Source organism: Rhamphochromis sp. 'chilingali', assembly GCF_963969265.1.
Source record: "Rhamphochromis sp. 'chilingali' genome assembly, chromosome: 2".
Classification (NCBI taxonomy): Eukaryota; Metazoa; Chordata; class Actinopteri; order Cichliformes; family Cichlidae; genus Rhamphochromis; species Rhamphochromis sp. 'chilingali'.
In genome coordinates, this window is record NC_137930.1 from 53,965,879 (window position 1) to 53,979,817 (window position 13,939).

The 13,939-nt window shown below is 41.3% G+C and overlaps 1 protein-coding gene across 2 annotated transcripts in view; it reads right to left on the bottom strand.

The window, feature by feature from the left end:
- Positions 1-13,939, bottom strand: part of reln (reelin) — a 103,828-nt gene that overhangs the window by 76,470 nt on the left and 13,419 nt on the right. For both annotated transcript variants that reach the window (XM_080875776.1, XM_080875775.1), the window contains exon 2: positions 1,567-1,674. In XM_080875776.1, coding sequence (XP_080731902.1) covers positions 1,567-1,674 — 108 coding nt within the window. The remainder of the gene's footprint in view (positions 1-1,566; positions 1,675-13,939) is intronic.

Genomic DNA, 13,939 nt, shown 5'->3' on the forward strand with positions numbered 1-13,939 from the left:
ATTTATATTTGTCACAACACTGGACATGAAGAGGCATCACACTGTATTATTGTTCCACTGCATTATCTTCAAAGCATTTTGGGAAAACGCTGGCTCTCTGTTAAGTCACCAAGTTTCCATGAGCTTATTAATAAAGGACGTTCTCTTTAGGAGAATGTCTTCAGCCCTTCCAACGCTGAGCAGCCTTCAACGGCTAAGTGGACCACCATGTTCTGCAAAGTTTCTATCACTCGATCATAAAAAAAATCCCAGTGTACCTCAAAAATGCGCAGAAAAATTAATCGAAGGGAAAATAAAACCATAAATCTATTAAATCGTCATTCAGAATCTCCTCTATGACAAGACTGCTTTTGCATGTGCCTGCTGCTCCATGGAGTCCTGAATCCCACAGTGGGAGGGGTGGCTGGAGAATTAGAGCAGAGAGACAAAGTGCAGAAAGCTCTTCAGCTGAGGACCAAATGTCTAACTGGCACTGCGAAACCCAGACAGATTACACATGCTGTAACGGAAGACTTTGTAGACTTACTTAAACACACATCTTACAGAAAGTCACCGTTCCACAAGCTGCTGCCTATCAGGGTAGGCGTATCCTTAAAACTTTTCAAGTAATTAGAGTGAAGCTAAGGTGACGCAATCCGTGCTTGGATGCCTCCCCAGTAAACAGAGCTGCCAAGAGTGAAGAACTGCCCTGGCCAGAGTGAAGTCAAAGTCTGAAGAACAGTGGAGTTAGTCAGGATAAGGGAGCCCACTGCGCAGCAGTTCTGGGACACTAGCCCTGTTCTCTAAGGAGTTCTTTATAGCTGTTCCACTGCACCAAAAGAGCCCCCATCCGTGCACACAAGGGCTCCATCCGCAAATACTTCATCTGAGTCTACAAATCTTGGTTGTGTGTCCAAAAAAGAGTTGCACTTAATGCATTTCAGTTGCATGCTTACAGTGTAATTCGATTACAGTTGTCAAAAGTGTAAAGACTTATAAGTTTAGCTTTAATCTTTTAAGGATAAAGAGAGATTCAATTTGTATCATTAGAGCAGAGCATGCAGACAATGCAAAGGAAAGGCGGACAAAGAATAAGATAAGTTGTTTGCAAACTTCATCCAGTTTAATAGCAACATCTACCACCTAAACTGTTGCTATATTTGCATCTCTGGATAAAAAAAATTGTAAATCAGCCCGTCCACTGGGCCTTTACTCCAACATTTGGCAAGCTGGCCTGGTGATCACTTGTTATTTTAAGTTTAATCTTTTAGAAAGCTCTACATTTGCTGCTTTGCTCTTCATATCTATCTCATATTCAGTTTTTTTTTTGTTCTCTCAAACATCAATGAAAACCCATCTGACCGAACCCTTGATCACATCATCCTGACTCCTCATCCATCACGACCTGTCATAACCAGAGAAGGGAAGTGGCCTTATGCTGAGTCTGGGAACGGATGTGGATCACTGAGCTGGATCGTAATACTCCGTGGTCCCAGCAGACACTTCTCGGGGTATCTGAGGGTTTGCTAGTACTAAAAAGCATAATAAAAAAAAGCAGCTTGTATTGGCAAAAGAAACAAGACTCACCAAAGCCAAAAGCAGCTGGAGCAGGAATGGGAGCCGACTGGACTGGTGTTGAGGTGTAGAGGCCAGTCACCAGGAGACCATCGAAGGATACACTGGTGGAGATGGTTACTGAAGAGAGAGAGAAAAAAGGAACATGCTTACTGCTGGTGAAGCTGAGAGTTACTCCCAGAAACATTTTAAATATAATGCATCCAGCTGTTATTTGTTTCACCACCCCTGTATTAACACCTCAAATGAATACAGGAAGATGAACTGTGAACGCCGATTAGGTGTCAGAGATCGCAATTACTAAGTTGCATTTACGCTTCATTTGCAGGCTAAGCAGATAATTAGCAGGCGTGATGTACGTGTGTGGACAGGATGTTTGGAAGTATGTAGAGCAGCTCACTAACGTCCTGCTGCTAATCACATCAGGTGTTAGCACATGGAAAGGTAAACTGGCCATTAAATGGGATGCCAACAAGACCAAACACCCTGCAGGAGGAGAGGAGAGTGCATGGAGGTGTTAAAGCAAAATCTAGAAGGTCACTTGCACACATATATATATATTCAGACAGAAGTAGAAGCATTATTAAAACATGTGCTAAACCAGGGTATGAGTTACTTTAAAGGTTGCTGAACCAGAAAACAGCAGAATATCCCCACCTCACCTTTTACAGAGAAAAATGGTGGCAGAATGTAATCTACCTCATCCTCAACAAATCACAGTGCTTTAATCAAAGCCTGTCGTATTGACAACCATATTAGAACAGACTGATGAGCTAATTGGCTGTAACCCTGATAGCTTTGCTAAGCCTTTATTCTTCCCAGCCCACCACAAACAGCCACAGATCAGAAAACTCCCGGGAGTGTGTTATCCAGCTGAACACATCTACAGCTCAGTGTATCCCGCAGCACGTTAACTATTGATCCACCCGGTAAACAAGGGCCCTGAGTGATGGGACCACAGAGTCAGCTGCATCACTGGAGGAAGAGGGCTCAGTCACTGGACTGTTTCCAGCCAGACAGAGCAGAGTACAAGGAACAGCCCGTGGCTCAAAGGAGGAACACACACACCCCACCAAAAAAAAAAACAAAAACAGAAGACAAAACCATTTTACACATCAGGGAATAAAATCCTTTGCGGCTGAGAAAGATGAAGGCATTGTTGTTTCCTGACCCTGGAATCCCCCTGCTTATGGAGGAAAACTGAATGGGAAAATGAGGCGACACCCACAGCGAGACTGTGTTTTAGTAAGAATAGCAGCATGTCAGTTGGGTCTCAGGGTGTTCATTCTTCTGGGTTTGGTGCGTTACACTGTGGAATTCTGGGCAGAGCTGACTCCTGTGTGGCCCCGTCTGCCTGCCTGGCTGTCTGACTGGGCGACTCCATTAACATGTCCTCGCACAAGACGCTTGTGCGTGTGTCTCTGAATGTGTGTGTTCGCCGCATGTCTGTGTATGTCGGACGTGTTACACCCTGTCTTAGGAGCAGAGTTCAGTCCATCTCTTCCCTCCCTTTCTCTCCTCCATATCAAACCCTCAATAATTCATCCCACAACACTCCTTACTGTATCCGGACGTTTCCTCCTTTGTTTTTCTGTCGTAACTTTTGCACAGGGATCCAGCACTCCACAAGGAGTATATACAGGGTTTACTAATAGTATACACACTGTACATACAACTTCTCTCTGCTCCATTACAGTATAAAACAGTCAGTTTTGTACTTTTTTATGTTGCTCTGATGATTTCTCTGAGAAACATCCACTCAAGTAACAGGATCTAAAGCTCATTTCAAGGACTTCCACTTTTTTTTCCAGCTGCTGGCATCTCCTCACAGATAGGCTTTTAGTTCCAGTTCTGTGACACACTGTTTCTCAACTTGTCGCAATTTAAATGTAATGAGTGAGCCTAATTTGGGTTGAAAGGGTTAATGTTATGAAAGGCCTATTTTAAAGCAAACCATGCAGGTAACTAAGTATTTTGTCATGGTCCCCTTGGTCTGCTTTTTGAGTCGCTTTACACTTTTTTAAATTTAGTTTGTTTTTCTAGTGCTTGAGGTTTTTAATTATCGTTAACTTGAGTTTTTGTTTCCTGTTTTGATTTCTTTATTATTCCAGCATACAGTGAGTCTTTGTTCTTGTTACTGTAGACAGCGTGTTTTGGTTCATGTTCTGTTTTTTATTCGTTGTAGTTATTTTAGTCGCCTCAGCTTTTCTTTCTCTGTTCCTTCTGTCTCATCTTTCTGTTACTGTTTCTGTGGCTGTTATTAAGATCTAGTGTCAGTCTTATCTCTGTGTGTAGCGTCTCGTCTCTGGATTACTTCCTGTTTTACTTTGACGGTTAGTTATCCTTCATGTCCTGTGTTAGTTCCACTTCCTGTCTTCCCCCCCATTTGTTTTCAGCTGTGTCTCGCTCTCCACCTGTCTCAGTCCTCCATGTATATACACAGTTGTGTCTTACCTTTTGTCCCTTTTTGAAGTAACATATTTTCCAGAGGCTCTCTCTAATCCCAGCCCCAATTATTACTTTTGGACTTCTGTTTGTTTCTCTATGGTTTTGTAATTTGGGACTTAATAAAAGGTTTGTTGTTCTTGTTATCTAACTCTTGGTGCCTAAACATAACCAAATACTTTTTGCTGTCTAAACCTAATCAGAGAGTAAAAGCAAAAGTTAAAAAAATAAAAAGAGCGATAGACTGAAAACAAAACTAATTAGAGAGTGGAGGAAAAAACAAAGTGCAAAACAGACAGCTCACAAACCAGACACAAACCACCGTCTCCAGTGATTTAATTCACTGCCAATTCGCCAACCTCCAAATGAGGATTTTACCGCCCTATAAAGAAGGAAAATTACGTCTCAGCGTCCGCTGAAGCCATCGGACTGCACAGCTCTGCAACCCCAGCCGCATCTGATGGAAAGACTGTGATGCCCTGGGATGAGAACGCGCTCAAAATGATTGCGTTATTGACACTTCCTACATAGCAGTTCATATTATTAATTGTGTATGGAAGAGTAATTTTTTTATAGTCCCTGTCATCCACTCCACTTTGCAAACTTCTACAGCACAGTGTAAACAAGATATAAAAACACCAGTTACGCTTTATTTCTATTTCACACTTGATGACTGAGTGGTTTTTTCATGGTATCGAGATTTTGTTTATTTGTCTTGACCACATATCTGCATGAATGTGTATGTGTAGATACTGGTTTGTTTGTTTTATATGTCAGAAATAAATGTTATCATGGTCGCAAATATTAACCAGTCAAAAGGGAGAGCTGTCTGCAGTCCCTCCTGGTCAATATAAAAAGCCTTACACTTAAAATATAGACGATTGCTTTTTTTAAAATTTAATATTAGAAATGCTTGGTTGTCCACAAAAAGAAAAAAAAATAGCTGGCTCTAATAACACTCTGTGAGCAACAAGTAATTTCCTTTTGCTTGTCTGCTCTGAGCACTGCCAAATTCTATCAGCATGTACAGCGTGTACACGAAGCTGTATTTTGAGAAAGATACATATTTTGCTTGGCAACAGAAGCATTATCATATTCGCTCCATGTTGCTCAGTGCACCTCTAACACATCCCTATCTGCAGAATGCAAAGAAAAGGTCTTTCTTATTAAAAAAACAGAAAGAAAGAAAGCAAAAAGCAGTTATCATGTTCATACTATGCATAAATGTCCTCCTCATTTGTGCTATTTTTCTATCCCTCCACGAATACATTACCCATTCAACAAATCCGTTCCACTGTGTGGTTAAGACATGTTATCAGTCTTTACATTATGCAGTATTGATCCAAGGCCATGGCATGAAGCAGTATTTAATGGAGTAATGACTGAGTTTAATGGACTAAGTTGGACCAGGCTCAGTACGCACAAAACGCTCATTTCTGCACTTCCATTGACCTGCATCACCAAGGTTACGCACACTCCATTACTCTCCACAGACAACTTTACATGTGCTGCACAAATACAGCAAACAAAAGACTTTTTTCCCCCTGCCTTCATTGTGCCGTTTCTCTCTTTAGCCGCGCTTTACACCTTTCCTACAGCTTCACTCCCATTGAGGAATCGCTGTAAAAGAAAAATCCTCTTCCCTGCACTTTCCCCATCAACTCCTTTCTCATGCATTTTCTGCTCCCTCGCAGCAGTGTACCTCTGTTTGATGTAGAGCATGGGGTGGGGGAGAAAGAGTGGAGAGGAGGAAAAACAAGAACAGGGGTGAAGAAGGATGGAGAAAGAAGGGGTACTGGAGTGGCCCGTGGAGAGCAGCACTACCTGATCAATACAAATCCAGGATCTAAATTATTTAGAAAGGCCTCTAACAACCTTCTCTCACTCGCCTGTGGAATGCATCAGACAGATGAGCCAATCAGATCAGATCAGATCAGATCCAATCACCTGTGGGGCTGCTTCACTCACGAGCACACACACAGACACGCACACAGATCTAAAGGGAGGCCTTTGATGGTAGCCTTAACATTCTTGTCCATACTTCATTTCTGAGCAATGTTCACTTGGCCGAGGGGGATGAGAAGCCATGAGGCGGGCAAAAGAGGTGAAATTAATACCAACAGTCTCATTCAACACGTAGGCAGGTTCTGTGTTTTTGGGTATGTATTTTTCCATGTGCATTGTTTCCTCACATATGAACAAACCGAGTGTCAGGCTAGTGCTGTTCATGCAAACTTCTATATTGAACTTTAGGCTTTTTCCTGTAGTAAGGACTAATCTTTGGTTTACATGTCAAGTGCACACTTAAAAAAAAGAACAATACGTGTGTGTTAACTCTGTATTTGCTGTATCAATTTTGACTGCTAGCTTAGTAAATGGGGATAGGTCAGTAGATCTTTAGCATGCTTTAGCATGTGTCTGAGCAGTTTCTGCTGTGTGCATGTCCTCGCTCAATCCCGTGCAGGATACAGGAAAACCCTGCCTTAATGTTTTCTTCCGCTAAACCTTTGCTATTTAATGCTTTACAACAAGTTGGTATTTTACAGCATGTGGGCCGGCCGCTACTTGTTTTTTAGTGCTTCTGTTCTTAATTAAATTTTGGTTATGTGATTCTTGTTGTGTTTAGGAAGGAAGAAGAAGGTTTCTACAGACAAATGAGCTACTAAACATTAACAAGGCCTGCATACGTTGGTGAACCTTCATGTTTCAAATTTCAAGAGGCACACGCTAGGTCCAAGTGTCATGCCTGCAAGTGCTCTTGACTTAGATCTTGCAAAATCCTCATTACACTGTATGCATAGCACTCATACCCACATACAGATTCTCATATTTTATACTGGAACACACCACAGAGCACATCTCTTGGCCCTAAGCCAGTATGTAATATTGATGGTGCGATGTGGTATGCCTCATTATAGACACACACAACCGTGCTACCGCTCAACTATTGATGGGCCCAGGGCTTTCTTCACTTCCTGGGATCCACCAGGAGTAATGTTAGGGCACGAAGTATCAGAGCACCACACAACGCAACAAAATACACATCCTTTGCTGACAAGTCTCTCAGAGATCAAGTAGGCACACACACACACACACACACACACACACACACACACACACACACACACACACACACACACACACAGAGAGAGAATGATGACTAACTGGTAATGTTAAACTAATCTTCTGTGACAGTCTACTCTGCAAAAATATGTTCACGAAAAACTGCGAGTAAATAAAAGAAAAGCCTACTTTTCATTTAAATGTATGCATGTGCTAAACACTACACTACTTGTTCTGTCTGAGCAAATCTTGGTTTGAATTTGTATGATTAATTTTTCACCTAGGATTCTCAATGAGTTCTTGTAGCCAGCTGCTAACCAAGAACAACAGGGCTGCATTATCATATCGCCTGAGTGCATTACGCTCTCCTGAATCCTATAAAAGCATTCTCAACGTGGGAACAACAAGGCACTGGAAGAAGACAGTGAATAGGTATTTACATTTTACAAGATACTACAGTATGGTTTTACACTAGTCCCAGAGGTGTGCTATTGCCTTTAGACATGACTGTAACGGTGCTAGACAAAGAACCTGTTTTTTTTTCCCCTATATATAGTACAAACAGTGAGAGGAGAGCCATGAATGATAGAAGGTTTGGCCAATTCCTTGAGAAAAAAATGGGTGTATTAAGCTGTCAAACACAAACCAAATGCTCATGTTGGAAATTCCAAACTAATGTGCATGGATCACTGTATGCTGGGTCAGCAATTACAACAGGGTCCAGAAAAATAGCACCCAGTGGCATTTTAAAAGCCATGGTAATGTCTCCTTATGGTGCAGCAAAGCATAATCGGTACTGTACTTGGCAACATGTGGCATGAGCTCATTCTTAGAAATAAAGAAAAAAAAGTATGGGAAGGGATTAAACTAGAGCTGGACAGGAAGTCCTGGAGGTCTCAAAGAAGACCTGACTTACATCACGGACAAGTGTGTTTGCATTGAAGTGGCTATGTGGTTGGCATGGCCTGAACAGCTCCTTTCTGCTCTTTGTGTACAGACACACCCACCAGTCTTTAGCCTCACCCAATTTCACTTCACTTGCACAAGTCTCAAATAAACCTATTGAAAATACCTAAAATGGAAAGAAATGACTTTAGAAGGAGGTTCTGACAAAATCTGATACAGCTGCTCCCTTTTATGCCAGGGGCTGAAAGTACAGCTTAAAGAAGCAAGAGTCTGAAAAAGTCATTTTAGCAAGACATCAGAGTACAGACAGTGCAAGAGAATATATTATCAATGAAATTCCCTCCATCCCAGGAGGATGCCCTTTTTGTTTCCAAATGGATGGAGGTTTTCCTGGCAACGATCTGGATAAAGATAGCCGACCATCTGACCCATATCCCACTGGCAGACACACACGTGCCCCAGAGAGGACCAGGAAATGGAGGCCAGATCACAGGGAAGCTATAGTTCCATCTGTTTCCATGGCCATGCCAGTGTCGGGGTGCCACTTCACTCTGAGCTTCCTGAAATGGTTCAAACTGTCAGTCACCTGACCGTGACACCATGAAGGATAGGTTGCTGTTACCAATGACAATGAAGAAAGCAAAGATTGGAGCTTTAAATGGACAGCGTGTTCGTGGCCATCTGAATTACCCAAGTCTAAGTCTCTCCTTACAGCTTCAGAAGATTGTGTGGGAAGTGTGTTTCTGCACATATATGTGTCATGTGGCGTTCGAGTCAGGTTTTAGAGGCATCATTCCATTGCGTAACCTTCTGGCACCACCCTGGCCTGCTGGCACCGCCATCTGCTGCTGTGAAACACTAGATCACAGACAACCTATCAGCCACAGAGCTTCTACAGGTCTGCTTAACTACAACATGTATAACCTTTTCTGAAAAAAGGCTCAGAGAAAGCAGTTTTTCCTCTTGGGAGCAGGATACGTGTCCTTTCATGATCACTGCCAGAGATAACAGCCAATTTCTGTTCTCGATCCAGTTTCTTCTATTGAGGTTCTACTCTGTTTACCAAAGAGGGGAGCTGAAGCCTTTACTGCCCGCCTAACTTGGCTTCACCCCTGCAACAGCCGTGGAGAAAAAACAGGAGCGAAGAGGCAGTTCTGTCACAAGCATCCTGTTCCTCACACATAATCTGCCTCACAATCACACTTCATTGTGCAGCTCTCATACAATGCATACAATGTTCACTGTGAAAACATGAGCAGGTGTGTACGGGATCCACCAAAAGGATCCTCGGTAAATTATTTTACAATAATCGAAGGTTTTCACATTGTAATATTTATGTTTCTACTTTAGGGGCTTTTCCTTTGTTAAGTACCACTTCCACCATCTGTAAGTGTTTTATGTCCTTTTTATTCGTGGTGCTAAAATGCTTACACTGGACTTAGAAGGAATACACAACCCCAGTGGGAAGGCATGTCCACCAATCAGCGAGGCAAAATAAGTCATGACAGAAGAGACTTCATAGCTTAGACAACGCAAAGGCTGTTCTCTTTACCTGAGATTAGCTTTGATAGCACATCATCTCTCTGAGCTTTTAACATTATTCATTATTTCATTGTACAGAGGCCTCAAACTGCACGCAGATCCCGTATCATTACCCAGCTCTGCTTTGAGACTCATAATTGGTTTTGATAGGTTGCACTTCTGTTACCTGGTCTTCATCTTGTTAAGAAATTTTCATATGATGAGAAGCATGAGATAAGAAAGTGATTGTATGTACAAGGGGAAAAAAATGCAAGAAATAGCCTAATACAACTGTAACCTAAAGCAGCAGGCAAGTGTTATATAAATATAACTGCTAAAACAAAATCCAAAACATTCGCCATGAAGGGAATGTTGTTCAGCGTCAGATGCATAATTGGTGGTTGCTATAAAGGGTTATATTGTAATCGGGTTCAAGAACACCATGATTCTTTCCCTCTGTCGCGTGGTGGCTGCCAGGACTGGAGAGTGAGCTGTCCTTATGATCAACACCATGTGTTCTGTAGACAGAAAAAAGCTTCAGCTATCCAGGCCTGACAAGCAAAGCGTCTTCCGTCACTTGTCAAAGCCATCCTGAACATGCAAACGTGACATGAAAAGCCAAGGTGATCAAAATGCTAATCATGAAACTGACAAAATATAATCACATTAATGTTGGTAAAATGTTACAGAGGGAAGCTGCGACTGCATATGCCTTCCAGAGAGAAAATCCAAGGAATGCAGGAAAACATTAAAAGCTGAGTTAGCCTGAAAAGTTGGGTAAAACCCAAACCACAACTTCTTGCATATTGCTGAGACACACAACACACACTGACAAATCTGTACTGTAATATAATCCAAACTTGACTCTAAACTCATCAAAAAGACACCTGATCGTACAGTAATCTGCTTTCACAGCAACATACAAACAAATAGTAACCACAGACAAAAACACAGACCAAATCCAGACACTGGACATGCACAGCACTGTTGCATAACTCCCTTTCCATCTCACCTGCTCCACTGGGAGCTACCCTATAGGAAAAAAGGAAGGAGACAATGAGGGCCAAGCTGTGAACTGTTAGGCATAACGTCAATGACAGTTTTGATGTCCCAGTCAGGGACACCAGGTTGCTTTGTTTAACCCTTGTATGGTGTTCGGGTCTGTGAGACCCGTTTTCAGTTTTTTTCAAAAGAAAAATTAAACAATTAATTATTTTTTCAACCTGAAATTCATTGGCTTTGGCTTATTTTCTGTGAAGAACATAAATCCGAACAAATTTTCAATGGCCTCATACTGTACCTCCCCCCACACATTTACATTACATACAAGGTGTTCGGGTCCACTGGACCCAGGTCTAATAAAAGTGTTGAAAGTGTAGGTCCTGTGTTCCCACACTCTGTCTTCCTCCTTTCTGGTGCTGCTGATAGTGTTTTCTTCCCCTCCTGCTCCCGCACAAAGTTGCAACATTGTTGAAAATTCAACTATCAACACCGTCTGCTCTTACACCTCACACATTTTACCCTCTTTCTTGAGGGATCCAAATTTTATTTTCTCATACCCTGTCCCACACTGGCAAATTAGGGGCATAAATATTATAAATAAGACTTTGCCAGTGTGGTTCTTTATCACAACTGAACAAGATGGCAAAAGATGGCGAGGGCCATCCAATTGATTTTGGAAGAGAGAGGGGCTTTTTATAACATTTTATAAAAAAAAAAGAAAGAAAAAAGAGAAGCACATTAATTCATAAATGTGATCTAACAAAGGTAAAGGGAAAAAATTAACCATGTTTGCTGTTCATATGGTTTGTAATTGGGATGAAGTAAACATCTGTTGAGTAATTTAACATAAAATTGTTTGATAGTGTTAATTTGGAAAGCCAAAACTCTAGCGGGTCCACCAGACCAATGAACACTGGCTGAGTAATAAAGATATGAACACCACACAAGGGTTAAAAGTTGTTTATCATATTTCCACAACTGGTTTATCTCCCACAAGGAGTGTAAACTAAACTGTTTCACAACTGAGTCATCTGTGCCAGGAAGGCATCTGTCAAAGCAAGGCCTTGAGACTTTAGCCCAACGTAGAGCAGGGATTTAGATGGGCATTTAAAATGACAGAGACTAAAACTAATGACTGAAACATTTATCTGTTTTGTTTGGCCTACCAAACTACAACTTTTTTTGACATGCCAGGAAAAAAAAGTAAAAATTATGAAGCACAAACTTTGTACTCTGTCCAGTCAATCAACCAACCAATGGTTGAAACACCAAACACCAAACCTCACATCAAATGAAAGTTAAAGCATTTCAAAGGCTCTAAAATTTCCTACAGGCCTGCATATCCAAAACACTTCTGTCTTGCATCAATGCATCAATATAAGTGACAAGGTGGTAAATCCAAAGTAAGACAACAGAATTTGTAATGTATGTGTGTTTTGCACTCTTTGGTGTGAAGATGCTTAGATTTGGAAATCAGTATCTCAATCTTCATCATTAAGTGGAATCAATTACAAATGAAGAGAAAGAAAAAAAATACTTTCCTGGGTAATAATTTCCTGGGTTCAGTACAGATAGCGCTATAAACAATGTATGTGTCAGGACTATTGGAACAGTTGAGACACATTTTTTCTAAACACAGAGTCTATGTGGCTTCTAAACCCCAAAACACGTTGCGCCAAAAATTAGTCCACCCCAAGGATCGGGTCTGATTTATACATCGGGGAAACCAAACAACCTCTGGCAAAGTGGATGGCACAACACAGAAGAGCCACCTCGTCAGGCCAGGACTCTGCAGTCTATTTACACCTACAGGCCAGTGGACACTCTTTCAAGGATGAGGATGTACACATCCTGGACAGGGAGGAACGCTGGTTTGAGCGAGGAGTCAAGGAGGCCATTTACGTGAAAAGGGAAAGACCATCTCTGAATCGAGGAGGGGGCCTAATGGGAACATATTTTGCAATCTTACAATGCTGTGATTGCAGCCATTCCCCAACTCTCTGTGAATGGTACTCATGGCCATTGATCAGTGGTCTTTGATCAGTGGTTGTTGATCAATGGTCATGAGAATTTGCATATTAATGATCAAGGAACTGACCTCACAGCCCATTGTTCCTTCAGTGGGCTGGTTTCAGTCATTGTACAAATGTACTGTTTATAAGGTTGTTGAAACCTGTAGTCGGCTGAGACTGAAGAAAACGCTACATCCAGATGAACAGAAACAACCTTTTGGGATGTACGCAAAGAGTCAGGTAGTGAAAAGTTTTATTTGAGAGATAGTGTGCTGTTGGAGACACACAACACAGACTTCACTTCACTTTCAAGGAGACAAATAGACAAAACCTTATAAACGCCAGTGTCTTGGAGCCGTCATGTTTTATTAAAATGAAATCACACTGCTTATATTGAATTATTTCCAACTGAGATGAAATAGCCTAAAAAGTGAATATTTTCATATTGTTTGTGAAAAAAAAAACTTTTTAAATAAAATCCTGCTGTTTAGTGTTTCCCTGAATTTACATCCTCATATTTCCAACATTACATATTCCAGACTCACTAGGGCTTATGAGATGAAAGAGAATAAGTAACACCAGGTGCACCTGCCCTCGTCTTAGCCATCCTCATGGGCTGACACATCAAACTGCAGTTTTTAATCAGGCTATGAACGTGGACTTTTGAACAGTTTGAGCCTCATCAACAGAAAAAAACCACAATGTGCCCACTTCATGTTGAACTTCAGCTGTTATGACTTCCAAAAAGCAGGTCAGCTCTCTGTCCATGCAAAATTCATGGCTTTTAAAACTCAGAGTTTTTACACAATACAGTTATGTCTTCTAGGGAAAGCTCTTGACACAGAGTGATGGAAAGTAACAATGGGATATTTTATTAACCAAGGCCAGGATAAAAAAATTATGTATTTTTATGTTTTTAATCTGATGCACAGAATTCGTCTACAATGGCTCTTTTTTTCCCACCTGTGCCTGTAATACACTAACCTAGCTTTTAATGCCTACTGCCCAGGAACATCTGGACATGGCTTTCTGAAAACACAGCTGTTCTGCTACTACTGCTACTGTACTACTACTGGATGCATGTGCACACAGGAGCTCAAAAACAGTATGTATACATCTGTGCTCCGATATGTGCACACAGGAGTAACTCACACACATGCTTAGTGTATTCTCGGCTAACAGCAGTCCCGACCATATTCCTACTATCACAGATTTAATAGCGCTAATATGAATAATGGAACTGTCATTTCACAGAGGTTCACTTTTCATCCCAGCTCTGTTACTACATCTTAGCGTCTTTTCCACACCCACTTTTCCTACGCCTTTCTGCTTACACAACATTTTCCTCTATTAATAACACTTGTTCTATGTATATACTTGGGAGATCGTGTTTATTTTTTAACTGTGAGTTATTTTGTAGATTATGCTTCTTTTAT